General features: G+C 43.2%; 3 protein-coding genes across 6 annotated transcripts in view; all 3 read right to left on the bottom strand.

The window, feature by feature from the left end:
- Positions 1-7,697, bottom strand: part of slc12a7b (solute carrier family 12 member 7b) — a 38,875-nt gene extending 31,178 nt beyond the window's left edge. The window contains exon 1 of one of the 2 annotated variants that reach the window (XM_028432656.1): positions 7,344-7,697. In XM_028432656.1, coding sequence (XP_028288457.1) covers positions 7,344-7,572 — 229 coding nt within the window. In that variant the 5' untranslated portion in view covers positions 7,573-7,697. The remainder of the gene's footprint in view (positions 1-7,343) is intronic. The other variant, XM_028432658.1, reaches the window with a different exon arrangement.
- A 4,141-nt stretch (positions 7,698-11,838) lies between these two features.
- On the bottom strand, positions 11,839-14,656 carry LOC114453041 (zinc finger protein 709-like). 3 transcript variants are annotated; one of them, XM_028432661.1, is made up of 3 exons: positions 14,624-14,656; positions 13,978-14,078; positions 11,839-13,730 (listed from the first exon to the last, which is right to left on the bottom strand). In XM_028432661.1, exon 3 carries the CDS (start codon positions 13,632-13,634, stop codon positions 12,213-12,215), a length of 1,422 nt encoding a protein of 473 aa, XP_028288462.1. In that variant the 5' UTR covers positions 13,635-13,730; positions 13,978-14,078; positions 14,624-14,656; the 3' UTR covers positions 11,839-12,212. The 3 variants fall into 3 exon arrangements, with proteins under 3 accessions (XP_028288462.1, XP_028288463.1, XP_028288464.1); XM_028432662.1 differs by lacking the exon at positions 14,624-14,656 and adding an exon at positions 14,148-14,224; XM_028432663.1 differs by lacking the exons at positions 13,978-14,078; positions 14,624-14,656 and adding an exon at positions 13,861-13,932.
- A 394-nt stretch (positions 14,657-15,050) lies between these two features.
- On the bottom strand, positions 15,051-17,571 carry LOC114453548 (sialic acid-binding Ig-like lectin 13). The gene is made up of 8 exons (XM_028433500.1): positions 17,559-17,571; positions 17,355-17,474; positions 16,846-17,232; positions 16,238-16,543; positions 15,904-16,161; positions 15,329-15,410; positions 15,204-15,240; positions 15,051-15,109 (listed from the first exon to the last, which is right to left on the bottom strand). The coding sequence occupies exons 1-8, from the start codon at positions 17,569-17,571 to the stop codon at positions 15,068-15,070; spliced, it is 1,245 nt and encodes a 414-aa protein (XP_028289301.1). The 3' UTR covers positions 15,051-15,067.
- Between the last annotated feature and the right edge of the window lie 138 nt (positions 17,572-17,709).

Below are 17,709 nucleotides of genomic sequence, written 5' to 3'. Positions count from 1 at the left end.
TGTTTAAGTTAAACTAAGGACTGTACTGATGTTCTGCACCACTCCCTCCATCTACATAAGCAAAGAGACTGAGCCTCCCTGTGTGTTCTGGCTGACACACCGTCATGAACAAGTGACAAACCCCCGACCAGTGACACACTGGATCCATTACAATTACAGTATCACTGCCAGAGCAGTGCGGCCCTGCAGCCGACTACAAGCAGGTCTGGTGGTGGAGAATATTCCTCATTTTAAAAGCCTGTTGCAATCTGGCTCTCAGAAATCAAGAAATGATTTGGTAACCATCCAAGTTACTGAATTTGACCACAAACATGTTATTAATACACACAGCCTGTTGTTGTGTGCTTCTTCCGGTCTTGGAACCCAAAACCCTGCACATCAGTCATAAAAACCAACACTCTGGAAAACTGTACTTTCAGGTTAAATTGTAATTTATGTGTTGTTGACAATATGGGAAGAAATTCAATGCCTGGATGTTTTCTTCAAATACTGGAGACATTTAATTGGAGGGACGTGGCTCATGCAGTCACAGCTGGGTGCAAATGTTCAGAAGGTTGTTAGTCTCTACTTTGATGTCTTAGTGATTCTCTGTAGTTCCAACTTCCCACAGCTACCTACATCCACATGGAAAATTATGGGTTAAAATATTTCCCTGGACAGTATGCACAGAGAGAGAGAGAGAGAGAGAGAGTCCATGGTTCTGGTTCCATAGAGTGTGATACATCTGACTGCCCAGAAAAAAAACAACAGTTCACCTGAGATGAACTCTTTCTCTGCGGGCTCAGATATCTTATCCCGAAATAGGTGTATCGATTGTTTCCACAGGGGAAGATGGGATGAAACTGGATTTGCAACACATACACCACAAGTTCAGGCCAAGGACAAGAAACAGAGAGTGGAGTTAGCTCAGCACTTTTCTGTTATGGATCTTTCTTTCTAACTAAAGCAGATAATCACATAATGCTCTACAGGTTTTTTTACTCAGTATTAGGCTGTGAAGACACAAAGTAATCAGTTATCAGTATGTTCCAAACTGAACACAGCTTGCTATCTTGATTCAAATGTCTAAGAATCATCGCTCTACGGCATGAGTCTGTTTTGTTTTTGCTGTTGTGAAATTCATTGTATTCAATTTTTCATTTTCCTTTATTGAAAAGCTTTGGAAAACAACAACACCCATAGTTTCAGAGCACCAACAATTAACTGATGGCGCCCTCTGGAGGGCACAAAAGAACAACTGAATGGTAAATAAAATCTAATGAACATCGTGGTGACTAACGTTTTGGCTCTTTATCAAATCAGGCGGTGTTTAGGTCATGGTCTTTATCATGTGTCTTCACTTCTTCTTTTCAAACCGACTCTGAGACCACAGAAAAACTAAATCCCACTGCACACTGCACCGTATGCTCCAAAGGCAAATATAAGGCAATGCATGAGTTAAATCAACTAAACACAATTTATCATATCCTTTGTATTCATCTAATCAACCAGCAGTATCAAACATGCATAAACTGGCATAAAGGAAAGGGTGTTTTTAAACATTAGTCAGACTTTCCACGGGGATGCTGACTGGACCTCTTAGTTTCCATTCCAGAACATTTCCAGGACATTTATTTATTTGCCCAGCTCTGCAGCGAGCCATAAAGACACTATGAAACAGGTTTATACATCAAAACTTGAGGCGGCGAGGATGGAAAATCCCCCCAAGTCATGAGCGGCTATTAAGCTCCTTGTATCCACCTCCTAGAGAAAGGCCAAAGGTCAGTCTGCATCATGTAGGAAAACATGCAGCCACACCTCGACCATCTCAGGTGTCAGCAGCACGCTTGTCTTGTCATTCAGCCACTAAACACTGCATTTGACACAACGGTCTCAGATAACATTTCCTCTCTTTAAGGCATTGCTCCTTTATATTTTACTGTAATAAGTATGTCCTTGCTTCTCAGGATCATCTAAAACTGTCCTCTCACCTCCAAACAAATCCGTTGAGAAATATAGTAAATCTTGATTCTTCTTATTTTAACACAGTGATTAAAAAGATAACTGTGTGATCAACTAAACACCTCTTAGCAAATTAAAATGTGCACCATGTAGTCACACCAGCCATACGTTTACCAAAAAACAGAAGTTGGCTTGAGCGTTTTGCAAGCACAGTTCCTTTCCGGACAGACAGTCAGTACAAGTCATGAGCGAGGCTGGAAATGAATGAAGCTTCCACTGTATCGGTTTCCCCTCTGGTGTTTTAACAGGACTGCAGACTCCTTGAGACAGGGGCGGGGTTAAGGAGGTTATCCTTAGGCTTTTCATTCGGAGGCTGGCAGAACATGATACTCACATCTACACATTTCTGACATCTGATCCACAGATGGCACCACCAACGGACTCATCTGACTGCACCTTTATCTCTGCATATAGCTGAGGTGAACACTATTAAATATTCCACAGAACTTAAATATGACACTTTAATGCTGATTTACCTCGGAAAGTTTAAAGTGTATTTACTGCATCATCAAAAGTAATTAAGCCAAATGACTCACAATAAATAACATTACTTAGTCTTACACAAATTACTGTCCAAGAGCTGGAAAACCCCATGACTACCAACCCCAAGTGTAGAGAACCTCCACATATATCTGCCCAGCATCTATATTCAGTGACAATGGAATTAAGGTACTGGAATATCTTTATCAGTGTGACCACACCCGCTGTCAGAACAACAGAAGATTAGAACAGCATGTCAGGTTGGTTACACACATATTTCTACTGTCACTACGTCCAGATATTTTATTGTATACATTCAAATTGCAGGGATGCAAAATCCAGACTTACGTAATGAAAACTGCATTTTGATTTGTCTGTTTATCAGGAAGTTCACATCATCACATCATAAATCATCATGTCAGCTGAGCTGATAGCTGCTAAAGAGGAAACAGGTCTGAGGTGGTCCTGAAATGACTTCAGGATTACGGGTGATCATTAACACGTGGCTTCACAACATCCCAACACAACTTTAGACTATATTTGCTGCTAAATACCTCTTGTTCACAGCTGCAATGCTCGGGACAAAAAAAAGACACATTAAAGTTAAATAAATAAAAGACTATGTGCAGGTGGAGGAAGAATTTGTTGACTTCTTATGCAACAAATTGAGTTAAGGTGCTAGAAATGGATTAGCGAGCTGATGAGGGGACTGTTCCTGTTGCATGTGGTTGACAAACATGCTCAGCTATGGGTGCATTGTCATGATATAGGTTTATCATCATGTTTTAAACTGGTTCCATTTTTGTGGAGAAATTCCCTCCTGCTTTAGGATGGCCCTGCCCGCCTCAGGGTCAGGTCTGAGTAAAAGCGTCTTCACAGCTAAAAATGGCACCAACAGTCTCCAGCTGATCGAGAAGTGAAAAAACTGTGCCCATCAAGAGAGTTATACTTATGCTTACTGCTACGCAACGAAGGGCGTGACAACACTGTTTACCTTCCATACAGAAAAATGACCTGATGAAAAGGCCACTCTGAGGCTAAATTGCAGCCTCTGAAAACCCTTCAGTCTGACCAGTGACACACACACACACAAACACACACACATGCCCTCCTGGTGAGTGTTGCGTGTAAACAAGGAGCAACTGGAACAAACATCCCATGCAGGACTGGCAGGGAGAGGCGGTAGATTGTGAGGTCACACAGGAGGACGTCTGAGCCCAGTTGGCGTCCATGAGCTGACTGCTGGGCTCCAAATAAAGCAGCACATGACACCCAAGGTGCGTGCCTTTTTGAACATATGCACACACATGGCATGCAAACAAGATGTAGAAGTTTCAGATTCACCCATTCCACACATACTGCAAATCATCATCTCTTCTAGATAAGCTAAAAAAAGAAGTCTGTGTCCTTTACATTCCTTCACAATCTGCCTGCATTCAGAGATACATCGTGTTTTTAAAGAGGTCGTGATGTGCAGCAGATGGTCGACGCATACCAGCACTAGGTGATGTTACTGGAAAAGATGCTATACTCAGTGTTTCCCCTAGGTTTACAGTTCTGGGGGGGCTCGGGGATCTAGCATGACTACCGTTAGCTTAGCATAGTCAATGGATTTCAGTCTATCCAACTAGCATGTCATGAGCAACGGTGAGCAAAACATGAGGCTATTTAGTTTGCTTAGTAAAAGAACAAGGTGTAGACCTGTTCTACAGCAAAGGAAACCCTAAACGGCGTCTTATGATCTATAAAATGAAATAAAATCTTGGTGGTGGTGGGGGAGTGTCACACAAAGGAAAACACAGCTGGTATATGGGCTTATAACGCCTTCGAATGGTCTGTCATTTGGGGAATTTGCAAGGTTGACCTTTTTTTTTGTTTTAAATGCCAACACTGTTCTACTTCCATAACCCCAGCTTGTACAGCGGCTATTAAAAGAAATGGCATCTAACCCTAACCCCAGTCAATGACATCATCAGGGCTGCATTGTTGAACTACAGCCTCGGTATGTAAGCATTTAAATTAAGCCGGATAAGAAACTGCGATGTGTCCAAAACTGTATGTATTTAACCTGCTGCCTCAGCATGTATCTAAGTAACATAAAGAAAGCTTGAAGAAGCGTCAGGAAACCAGTGGAGCTGTAACAGGTAGCTTTCTGCACAGCCTGTTGGTTACAGGTCTCCGTAGTGTTTCCTGAGCACACAGCAGTGACCGTGTGTGAAATGTAAGAGATGAGAGGCAGACAGAGAGCAATCTCTGTGCCACAGCGTAACATTACATCAACTTTAAATCTGACACCTATTGGAGCCCCTTATCCCCGTAGAACCTCATTTATCTTTCACTGCCTGCTTAATCTCTCATAAATCCAAATGTAATCTTAGTCATCTTAAGCGTCTGAGGCCAGCAGCACGCTCCATCCTCCACTGCACCTCAACGCCGCTTCTTGTCATCTTGTTAATATAAAATATCACTACTGTCTACAGACCTTTTTAAAAACATCTATGACCGGCCTTTCTCTCACACTGAAGTCTGAACAAACACTTTTAGGAGGCCACTAACACGATCAGTCATTTCTATGTCATTACAGCCACAGCTTCCATTTTACACCACCTTTTTAAGGCCCGTTTTTAGCCTTGAGGTGAAGAACATAAGAATTCTCCAGTTCATTTTAAATTGTCCCTGATCTTATTATGTAGTTTAGGCTGAATAAAGCATGTTCTGTTTGATCTGTTAATAAAAAAATACAAATGTGAGACATTTTATTCAGATGACGCTATTTAAAAAGGCAATAAAACAATCAGCATGTGTGTTCAGAGCCTTCAGGTGGGCTGTATGTAAGACATTAAGTAAAAACAAGAGCATGGTACAAGTCGCCTTGTGTTACTAAAAATAATAGGATGTAATGGAAACCGCCTGACCATCCATTATCTAAACTCATTATCATCCAGGAATTCATTTAGCAGAGGAGCCAGACAAGCAGGTATCTCCTGCTATCAGTCATGTATTGATCGCAGTTCAAAGACTGTGATCAATGAAAGAGGAAGCAGGAGCAGGAAACTCTTGAGTTATCTAAATGACAAAAGACTGCAACCTTTGTGACGGCGACCCCACCCTGCTCCACGAGTCCACGCCGAGGAGGAGACACAATCTCTTTTTTTGGGTCATATAACAAATACTCAGGAGATTAAAATATTTGTTGATGAAATCACACACACACAAAATACATCTATCATCAGGCAGAGATGAGGACACAGCACTGAGAACGCACAATATAAGATGCATGCCAACATTTATCTTCTTGATGAAGATTCTCAGTCATCCAGGTCATCATGCGTAGAGAAGATTGAAGCCAGGCGTCTTGCTTCAATCTTCTCTACGTATTTATCTTCTTTCTAAGTAACTGAATCCGACTTCGAATGAAATTCAATCTGTGCTTTTAAAACTGAGCAGGCAGGTGCCAACTTGTCATTGTGTTATACAGGAGGAAATCATGTGGAAAGCATTTTCATGGCTCTGTAGCTCTGTGATGGCTGGATATCCAGACACACCTACCACTGTGGAAGATCATTTCGGCCTCATACAACAACACTTCTACAGTCCAAATCAAGCTAAATACAGTTTATACTCATTTCACAGAACCCCTGTCTTACTCCCATAATCCTGAAATCTGTGATCATAAGCAGAGGAAGTCAAGAACCGGTCCTTTAAGTCTAACTAATGTTTTAAGACCACAAAAATAAACATTTTTTCAGTGGTACTCTGAATCATCTTCAGCTTCAGCAGAGGCAGACACTGACCTGTTTCCCATCCAGCATCATGTACAGGCTGCGGGCCAGCGGGACATTTTTTTGTTGGACCTAACATAACACACTTAAACTCTGTGTCAACACAACACTCTGCTCTGTCTCCATAATTCATCTCCAATCACCCTGTAACTGTGATCAACGTTTAACATTACCGTGCACATTTCCCTCTACTCGTCCTGGTCTGCTGTGATATATAAAAAACAGCCGTTCAGAATCAACAACACAAAGCAGCATCAGCGTCTGTGTACTGTACATAAATCATCCTGAAACAAACTCATTTCATGTGCTCGACCAATCACTGATCAATACACACACACACACACACACACACACACACACACACACACACACACACACACACACACACACACACACACAGCTTGTCTGTGTACACACAAAGCCATCAGCGCTCTGCTTGTTTGGCCCGGGTGCCAGGTTATTATCCCAGCTCCTCTGTTGCTATAGAGCCACTTTGTTTACGAAGGCAAGACAAAGAAAAGCACAACAGGAAAAATGTCGTAATGTTTACATTTTCATTTTAACTCACACTTTAATTTGTGCAATATTTAAAACAAAAACAGGCTTGTGCTGCTGCTGCTTCCCTTTTTTTGTGTGGACAGAATGTTCATTTCCCATAATTCCACGGTGTTAAATAACAGACGCTATATGTTTCTAAGTCATGTTCATTAAAACACAAAAAGCTTGACTTTATTTTTTTAACTTTTATTAACAGGAGAGGAGGGTGTTAAATGTACTAATATTTTAACATTTAGCGTAAATATCCTAATATTCAGGAAGTGTCAATCAATGCTAATCGTAAACAACTGTTTATGCTGCACGACAGTTAACTTTTCACACTAAGTTTTACAGTACTTTACTTTTTAGGTCCGTGTCTAGAGTCTAGACCAGGTTTTTTGGGGGGTGTTGTTGGTTGAAGTCGCCCCGACTTCATAAACATATCTCCCGGGAGCCCGAGTGAAGTGCGGCGGTTAATCCTCCAGCAGACAGAGCAGATAAGAAGTGGGACACGGAGTTCAGGGTGAGTGCCAGGTGACCTACCGTACTTGTTCGGCTCCCTGTTGTACTCTAAGATGGGCACCACAGCGCCGGGGTCCTGGGGCACGAACACCGAGTCGTCCGGAGCTTCTTTCCCCTCCTCGCTGCCCCCGCTTCCACCGGCAGCGTCCGGTGCCGGGTCGGCGACGACCGCTTCCAAGTGCTCCCCCTCTCCGACGACCACCCCTCCACCGCCGCTGTCAACGGGGACCACTACGAACCTTTCCCCCATGTTTCCGCCCTCTTCTCCTTCTCGGCGTGCTTCTGTGTTCGTGCGGCGGACGGACCGGTTCCCTCTGCGGCGGACGCTCGCTGGGGGCGAGCAGCACAGAACCGCGTCCAACGGGCACAGGCGCTCACGCTCCGATCGGAGGATTGATTACAGTACACATGTGCCCGCCCTCAGTCTTCTCTCATTGGTTGAAGGGGGCAAGTTGCGCTGTCAATCACCGGCAGCGACCAATCAGAGTCGCCAAAGTGTGTTCCTTGTGAAATGAGCGAGTTTTTTGAAATGTGCACCAAAATAAGTCATTTTATTCAATTATATGAACATTTTAGGTAAATTTAAACGTTAAATAAGCTCAAAACATTTTTAAATTTAGGTATGAAGCCGTTTTTTAGTCTGAAACAACAATAAATGAGTCAAAAACTGAGTACTGAGACGCTCCAATGATCTCAAAACGATCGTGTAATTAACACTCACTCTGCACATCCTCTGCTATCAATGGCCTGTCATAAAATCGCAATAAGATCAGTCTAATTTTAAAAGCAATGATGCTTTAGTCACTCACCAACAGCTTGTCATAATAACTTTGGTATGTTACAGCTTAGAATAAATGCTCTGTCAATAAAAGAAGAAGGTGGAAGGACCTCTCATTTTCCTGGCAGTTTTATTAGCACACAGTTTCCAGGGCCGGATGTGAAAACTCGATGCTAACCAAAGGGGAACTGTTTAAAATGATCAGCTGCATATAAGCATCCGACTTTTCCCCCACCGAGCATTAAGGCTTTGAATGAGAAAAGAGACACACATCTGGCATTAGATCCCAGATCAACATCATCAGGCTGAGTTTGATTAATGGTTGTGTGGGTAAAGACCCTTCTGTTCCCCCAATTCAAGGCAAATCACATCCTCCCACTCCCCTTCACGGTCATTACGTAAGCAGCAACCCCGTAAAAAGCAACAGGTTGTCTCACAACAGAGCCGTTTAAGAAGCATGGAAATTTCAGGTCCTTAGGTCAGACGGAGAACATTCTGAGACCGGCGAATGGCATCATGGAAGAAACTGTTAACATGTCTGTTAACATGAAGTGCAAGAATACATGATAAACAGATGACCACAAAGGGACACCAACCAAAACAACAACAAAAACAGCTGCAAAACAACAAACGAGAGACGCAACAAACTACGCAATGGCACAAAACAACAAAAAACTGTTTCTCTAAAACTGTGTTAATGTTCTTATCTTGATCTTGATCTTGAACTCCACCACTGTTTTCTCTTTGGCGCCGTTCACACTGGGGAAATCAATCCGGGCCGTATCTGGATCTAGCCGGATTGGCTCAAATGTGGCTCAGGTCTGAAGACAAATGCAGCTAGCGAATCCGGCTAGCGACATGATACTTCTGGTGCAGGGGTACAGTGCACTGGGTCGGGTACAAAAGTCGTATGTAAAGAACCGTTGAACTACGACAGCTTGGCCCCATGTTTGTTTTCAGCAGGGCTACAAAGGAATAAACTGCTAAAAAAACGAAGGAACGAGCGACACAGGACAAAAAAACGCACGAGGCACACGCGATCCTACCGCAGCCTGAACGGACTCTGTATAATACGAGGCGCCACCTAGCGGTTTGGAGGACTGCAAACAAGCCGGATTAAGCCGGATTGAGCGCAGACACACGTGTGTGATAGCCAGATTTGAGAATAGGTCTGAACATATCCAGATCAAAGCCTATCCAGATACAATCCTACTCTAGCTGGATTGACTTTCTTCAGTGTGAACGCCTTTTTTGAGCATCTTCTGTAGTTTAACACCTTTATTGTTTAAACTACCCAGAACTCCTCAGGAGGGAACATTCTGGATGAACTCCAGGAGACCACTCAGGCAGTAATTGCTTCAAGGGTGTTACGTGGACTAAAATAGACAGCTGGCTGAACAGTTGGATGACCGAGGGCGGTGGGCGGGTGAAGGGTGGCGGGGTTGCTGGAGGGAGGGGGTGGGGTCAGTTTGTGAAGGGTGGCTGCTGCAGCACACACACACACACACACACACACACACACACACGGACCCAAACACAAGGCTGACAAACTTGTAATCCTCCACCTCCATGTTGCTTTTACTCATCCGCAGTGAACTCATCGCTACACTTCACAATGATTTGCAGGCTGCACTAAATGAAAGGGAGATTACTTTTTTAAGCTGGGTGCCAACAGATGTGGCCTTTGCAGCAGAATCACAGCTGCAAGTGTTCAGAGTGGCAAATGTCAGCCTTCATCTTTGGCCCGAGTCTGAAAATGAAATGTTAAACTGCAGCTCCTGTGTGTGATTATTATTTATTCTCTAAAGAGCTGCTCTTGACCGTATTAATTACAGGAACACAGATGATCTCCTCCGTCATCCTCCCTCTCATCCATCTCTGTTGCCATAGTGACTGTCCTGTGGGAAGGAAGTGAGGTGGAAGTTGTTGTTCGGGAGTTGTAGTGAAACACAATGCGCCCTCTTGACCTGCCTCAGCGTGTGTTCAGTGACACAGAAGTGTAAACGTGCCTATTACCACTGCCTCATAATGTTCAGGCCGATTCAGAGAGTCGACTTATCACTGGAAAGATACAAATCTTTTTTTTACCTTGATGCCATCCAACTTACCAACAGACCCCTCCATGTTTGACCTTCATGCTGTGTAAAAAGAGTAAAAAAGTAAAACATTCTCAACGGTCTTTGTAAGCCAGAGCATTTGGCGCCCCCTTGTGGAAGAATCTACTCCCTCTGTCTCTGTTGTGATGGTGACATCAGGATAAAAGGTGAAGGTAAAGGCAACAGCGGGCCCTGTGATGGTTAGAACACCCGATGCTGGGGAAGTGGCTCCAGCCTTGCCAGGACTCTGGGCCCCCTGGTGGAGGACCAGAGGATGAAGTCATTCAGAGGACTGTAAACACTGCTTCAGCTGTGTGGAGTGAACTGACTGCAGTCAGTGATGCGTGCCTGGTGTGTATGTGGGTCAGTGCTGCAGCGTGAAAAACATGCTTTTATTCTGAATTGGATCCCCCGCTGCTGTGTCATTGTTCCTGCCCTGGTCAGAGCAGCACTGCAGCGGTGGGTCACCGGAGGAGGCACATCCTGTGATCAGACCTCAGAGGCTGCGAGGAGCAGAGGCCCGGCTGCCACGCCTAGATGAGTCTCCCTCTCTACAAAGGTCTGTGGTTCCACATACGTTTGGAGAATAAAAGGTTGTACGGGTTAAAAATAAAGTAGGTGAAGCTGACGTTATAGGCTGTTGTGTGGAAAACACCGGCCACTGGGGAAGCAGTGATTATAGCAGAGGTAGGAGGCTTGTTTTTTAGTGTGCAGATGGCACGCTGTGTGTAACGAGATCCCACGGGCTGCACTAGTCAAAGGGGACAGATGTGTGTGTGTGTGACACACAGAGGGGAATAAGAACTTTACATCTGGAATGAGTGTCAGAACATCAGTCACTCTTTTCAATGAGTGTGTGCCCCATGCTGCAAACATAGGTTGTACTTATCAATTCTCATTCAGCTGTGAGCCACCTGAGACCTCACAAGCGCACTAAAATAACACAATCTGTCATTTTGTAGGTGAGTGTCCAATTACTTTTCCACATGTATTTTCTCCACATGCCCACACTGCCACTCAAATTAAAGCTAAAACCCTGTGAGCTGTAATAACAAATAAAATAGGAGATGTTGTATTGTACTGTTAATTAGTCAGTAATATATTTATATTATAGTCAGTAATATATATATATACACTCTAGTGGATGGTTTCTGCACGTGTGCAGTTAGATGCAAACATTGTCACTAAATAAAGCAGACTCTCCAGGGGTGAGTTTTTACATGAAGCCTTAACATGAGGGTAAAGCAGCATACCTATACATGAAGAAGCAAAATTATGCAGTTATTTTATATAAATAACCTGCATCACTACTGGTAACTATGACAACCAACCTAAAAAAAAAAAAAAAAAAAAAAAAATCACAAATATTAGCAGTTTTCACAAAAACTATTGTTCGATCACCGTGAACTTCCTGTGGGGACTTCAAAATAAAAGCCAGTGTCAGTATTTTGATAATATCAAATCATCACAATATTTCTATTAAAAAAAAAACAACTTGATAATGAAGTTGTGATGCATGTTCAGCAATAACTTGTTAGAACAGGAAACAGAGAACCTGTTATCAGTGGAATCAGCTGAAATTCATGATTTTCCACCATGACAAGTCGAACATAAAATAAGAATTTCATAAAGCACACGTCTGTAAATTGGCATGTTACGTTTATTTTGTTTGTCGCTGTGCATTTAAATAAATAATTTACAGTTATATGTAGGAGTAAACAGTGTCCTTCAGTCTGTTTTAAGTGTATAATTTAGACAAAGTTACAGGTAATAGGTGTGTAGCTGTCACCTAAAGCATTCTTGATAAACAGTATATTTTACCAACACAAAATGGTGCATTCAATGATGAGTATAATATGGTAACAATTTTAGCTGCTCTGCTAACATGCTGCTCACAACAATAATGTTCCTGCTTCTTTATCACCTTCATTTCTTGTGAACAATGTGCTCAGGCAGCTGATCCAAGTCCAGCCCAGCGGGATGAAAAAACTAATCTGTGAGCTGAGAACCAAACATTTATTCCACACTCTCCTCATCTACAGCAACACAGCGATGATCCTTCAGGGATTTTCTCCAAGTAAAGAGTCGTTTACAGCGGGAGCACCAGTACTTCTCTCCGGAGTGGCAGCGCAGGTGTTGGTTGTAGCTGCTTATATTTGCGAAGTCCTTTCCACATTGTTCACATTTATACAGTTTTTCCCCCGTGTGCGTCTGCACGTGTCTGCTGTGAGTGCTGGAGTCGGAGAACTGTTTCCCACAGCATTCGCAGCGGTAAGGCTTCTCTCCGGTGTGGGTGCGCAGGTGTCTCTTGTACTGACTGGTACACCGGAAACTTTTCCCACACCGATCGCACTGAAACGGCTTCTCTCCCGTGTGAATGCGCTGGTGTCTCTTATAGTGACTTGCTCCGCTGAAACTCCTCCCGCACTGATCACACCGGTACGGCTTCTCTCCCGTGTGGACGCGCAGGTGTCTCTTGTAATGATTTGCACCGCTGAATGTCTTTCCGCATCGTTCACACTGGTATGGCTTCTCTCCACTGTGCATGCGCAGGTGTGTCCTGTAGTTACTCAACGCACTGAAACTCTTCCCGCACTGCTCACAGCGGTGCGGCCTCTCCCCTGTGTGGACGCGTAGGTGATCCTTGTAGCTATTTAACACACTGAAACTGTTCCCACATTGCTCACATTGGTACGGCTTCTCCCCAGTGTGCACGCGCAGATGTATTGTGTAATTACTTATGAAGTGGAACCCCTTTCCGCAGTAATCGCACTGGTAGGGTTTCTCTCTGGTGTGCCCATGCATGTGTGCCCTGTAGTCGTTGAAGTGGCTGAACGTCTTCTCACACTGATCACACCGGAGGGACTTCTCTGCCGCGTGCACACACTGGTGTTTCTCATAATCACTTAACAGATGGAAACTCTTCCCACACTCTTCACACTGGTGTGGCTTCTCTCCAGGGTGGACTCGCACATGCGCCCTGTAATTACTTAGGCGAGTGAAACTTTTTTGACATCGCTCGCAGTGGTACGGCTTCTCCCCGGTGTGAACACGCAGATGTGTTTTGTAGTTACACAAGCGATTGAAGCTCTTTCCACACTGTTCGCACCGGTGCGGCTTCTCTCCGGTGTGGACGAGATAGTGCGTTTTGAACGCGCTCACGTAACTAAAACTCCGTCCACACTGGTCACACTGGTACGGTTTCTTCTCAGGGTGGACACACCGGTGTTTCTCTGAGCTGCTGAGACTCCCTCCACACTGGACACACAGGTGTTGCCTGTATGAAGCCTGGCTGCTGAACTCTGTCCCACACGGGTCACAGCACTGCGGTGTTTCTTCATTGTGGGTGTTCAGGTGCAGCTCATACAGATGGAGTTGATTGAAACTGCTGTCACATTGTTGGCACTGGTAGTTCGTCTCCTGTGTGACTGAATCCATGTCCTCTTAGACAACCAAACCAGGTGGAAGGACTCCTACGCTGATCATGTCAGAGTCCTTCAGGCTGTCCACCAAATGGCTTCCTGAGTCCTTCAGCTGAGGAAAATACACAATGAGGTCAGAGTGCATTAATGCAAGAGACACTGTGAATGTTACAAGCACGGAGAGGCAAGAAAATATCTAGAACATTCACAATATTGTTCTTGAATATTGTTTTTTCCCTTACTTTAAGCATATTAGCCATGATATACAGTCTCTCTGTGCATGTCATCAGACCTGCACACACAAAACCTGTTGACCTATTAAAAAAATGCAGTTTGAATGTGAACATCTTCATACTCACCAGAGGCTCCAGCTGTGCGTGTGACAGAAAACAAACATGGCCGACTTTGCAGAGGCGCAAGGTGAAGAGGTCTGCTGCTGCCTGCATGGTGCTCACTTTGTCTGGAAAGGAAGAACGTGTCTGTCAGCACAGAATATCTTCCTGTAGACGCCAATTTACCACACACAAACCATTATTGATTAGTGATGACCTGTGCACTAACATCTGCAATAAGCGCTGCTCATCAGCTGCTCATCAGCTGTCCTCTCTGACACACACGTGTTTCAGTCCTTGCCACTCACACAATGTAACCCGGATGTTTGCATATAACGTTATAAGTAAAATGACATTGTTAAAGCTTATACTTAGAGTTCCACTTTAACTTTCCCCTGCCGAACCGGAAGCTGACTTTAGCACCGTGTCATGTCCATGTTTTGAACCCTCATAAATAATACGTCTCAAAAATGAACGCGTTCGTACCGATGCTAACTGCTAACAACACACATGTTCCCAACACGATGCAGCAGCTAAATACTGCACATTCGAGCTAACAAGCTAAACCAGGCTGTCAGAAATGTGTTCATACATGTGGACAGAGAAGCTTTGAAGCTAACATGCTGTAACGGACTAATAATTACTGAGAAACAAACGCTGCTGGTGTGTTTACCTTTGTCTCGTATGGCCGCTTCGACTTCCGTCGTTTCCTCATCGTGCCTTGGCGCCACCTGCTGGACTGGAGTGTGACGCGCAGGAAGAAATACAATCAGCTCCACTACAACAATTCAAAGTACTTTCACCCGGAAACAAGCGTTTTACTCAACAGTTCAGTTGATCAGCAGCAGAACAAAGACAAACTTCTCTGTTCAGTCGTTGTGAGGTTAAAACCAACAGACCCACATTGCAACTTCCTCAATAACACAAGTACACATTTTCTTTTCTTTATTAAACAGAACCTGAAAAATATTGATAACCATTACATTTTCATGGAGGAACTAATACTTGAAACAGCTGTAAGATATCACATGTCACTGCACAAACAGCTGCAGGTAGAAGCAAAGAATGTGAAACAATCATTCCATTGATCTGAGCATCGTCCTCCTCTGCTCGTGGCTCATGATGCTTGAACCTCAATCACTCTGTTGACGTCGTCCGTCTGTGGAAATGAAGCGACACACAGAGAGAGGAGTTAGTGAGGAGTCAGAGCTCCTTTCTGCTTTCACACAGGAACGACCAGCTCAGCAGTTTACCTCCGCTGCTTTGTTTCGGAACCTTGATCTGAACCAACTGAAAGAAAAAGGTCAAAATGTTGAAGACATCAAATGCCGACATGTAAAAGCTGCAAAGTGTCAGATCATAGAGAAGTTTGTCTCACCACTCAAAGATGACGACTGCACTGCAGAGCATCAGTAATCCTGTGATCCTCACTGTCGTGTAGACATCCACAGTACGAGCAGCTGTAACAGCACAGCAGGGTTAGCTTCTCTATATATATACGTATATATATATATATACGTATATACGTATATATATATATATATATATATACATATATATGTATATATATATATATATACATATATATGTATATATATATATATATATACATATATGTATATACATATATGTATATATATGTGTATATGTATATGTATATATATACGTGTATATATATACATATACATATACATACATATATATATGTATATATGTATATATATATATATGTATATATATATATATGTATATATATATATACATATATATATATATACATATATGTATATATATATGTGTGTGTATATATATGTATATATGTATATATATACATATACATATATACATACATATATATATGTATATATGTATATATATATATATATGCATATACACACACACAAGTTGCAGACAACAATTTTAATAAAGAGCAGATTCAGTTTATTTATTTACCTGAAGCATTCACATGAACCCATGATGTCTGATTACCAAGAGCATTTACAGCCACACAGTAATAATCTGCTCCATCTGTTACATTCAAGCTGTACATGTGTCCTTCGTGGACTTTCTTGGGTCCATCTGTGGTGGTCTTGAACCAGGTGAAGCTGCTGATGGGAGGCTTGGCTCTGCTGGAGCAGGTCAGGTTCACCCAGATACCTGCTGACAGCAAACCTGATGGACTGATGGATGCTGAGGTGTCTCTAGGAGCATCTGAGGAAGATGTGACAGACATGAACTTTCTTCATCACCAACAGCTGAACCGTGATGTGCTGACAGGATGACTTACATGAAACACTGAGAGTCTGCTGGGTCTCTGCTGTCTTGGATGGTCCTCCATTCACAGGATATGTGGCAGAGCAGCTGATGTTGTATCCATCATGTGTGTGTGACAGAGTGACGGTCTGCTGCAGTTTAGTTGTGAAGGTTCCATCTGTGTTCTCCTCTGTTTCACTGTCAGAGTCTGGGTGGAGATTCCAGGTGAGTCGAGGAGGGGAGTGTGGACAGGGAGTGAGAGCTGAGCAGGTTATAGAGACAGACTGCTTCTCCTTCAGATCACCAGCTGAGATATTAATGCTGGGACTCCAAGGAGAATCTGTCAGTTCACAGAGGACACAGAGAAATATGAAGTAATATTAAATGTATAAAGTTTATATTAACAACAAGGACTGCAGACAGCAGCAGGCAGAAAATACAGTGTCATGTCAGCAGTGTTGATCTGTACTAACTGTGCTGACTCACTGCGTTCTTCAGCTCTGCACTCTGACTGATACTGTTGATAATCCTACAGCAGATGTTTCATTTCACAGTGAAGGTTACATTCATGGAGACCAAAGACGCTCTCTTCACTTTGAATTCTCAACAATAATATTATAGATTCAGAACAAACCGTCTTACCTTGAACTCTTATTTGAAGAGGATCACAGAAAGCTGTTGTTCTGAATGGCTCGTTCTCAATTCTGAAGTAGTATGTGTCTGAATGATTTGTAGTTAAATCATTGAACAGAGTGGAGCAGTTCTTCTGACTCAGATTTCCAGTAATTTCCATTGGATAGATGTTAGAGGGTGAACTACTGTTGAAAATAACATTCTGTTTGTATCCATCGTCAAAACTAAAGTGTTTTTTAATCCACACTCCAAAGGTTGTTCTGTGGCTTTTAAAGTCTTCTTTGCCTTTAGATGTGAAGCTACATGGGACGTGCAAACAGGATCCACTCAGTGCTTCCATCTTCTTTGGTGCAGTGATGAAGAGTTTCGACTTATCGGGACAATCAGCCAATTCACCTGTAAAACCAGACTGATGATGAACATGATGTGGAACCACATGTGTTGATGAAACACAGACTACAGTTCAGCAGCTTGTGTGCGTCCTTTGAACAATGGAATATTTCAAACAAACAGCTCACCTGGAAGAAAGAAGACGCTCAGAAACATGTTGAGGGTCAGCACGCTCACACACAGGGCTGCCATGACGGTCCTCTCACAGGATGTCAGCTGATCAGCAGCAGAACAGATCAAACACGTCTCTGTTCAGTGGTTAAAAATAACAGACCCATAGATTCTAAAGAAGTCTTTAAGCTTCCTCCTTAAACTGTGAAGAGGGAAGTCACCATTTAGGGGCATCTGGGGGGAGGGTGTGAATAATTCTCAGAAATAAGTCTAAATAACCGACTCACTGTCAAACAGGAACCAGGACCAGGAACACAGAGGACTCCACACAGCTTCTGTTCAGTGTCCTCATCACAAATAACAAGCACAGCA

The sequence above is a fragment of the Parambassis ranga genome, chromosome 20 (assembly GCF_900634625.1).
Source record: "Parambassis ranga chromosome 20, fParRan2.1, whole genome shotgun sequence".
NCBI classification, from domain to species: Eukaryota; Metazoa; Chordata; class Actinopteri; family Ambassidae; genus Parambassis; species Parambassis ranga.
The sequence above is the reverse complement of the archived record's forward strand: the minus strand, read 5'-3'. Positions and strand labels throughout refer to the sequence as shown.

Excerpts from the sequence above, each read along its gene's own strand:
- LOC114453041 (XM_028432661.1), bottom strand. The coding sequence starts at position 13,634 with ATGGATTCAGTCACACAGGAGACGAACTACCAGTGCCAACAATGTGAC.
- LOC114453548 (XM_028433500.1), bottom strand. Across the intron at positions 16,162-16,237 it reads GCAGACTCTCAGTGTTTCAT|ATGCTCCTAGAGACACCTCA; the intron begins GTAAGTCATCCT and ends CATCTTCCTCAG. Across the intron at positions 15,110-15,203 it reads TCCGAAACAAAGCAGCGGAG|ACGGACGACGTCAACAGAGT; the intron begins GTAAACTGCTGA and ends TCATTTCCACAG.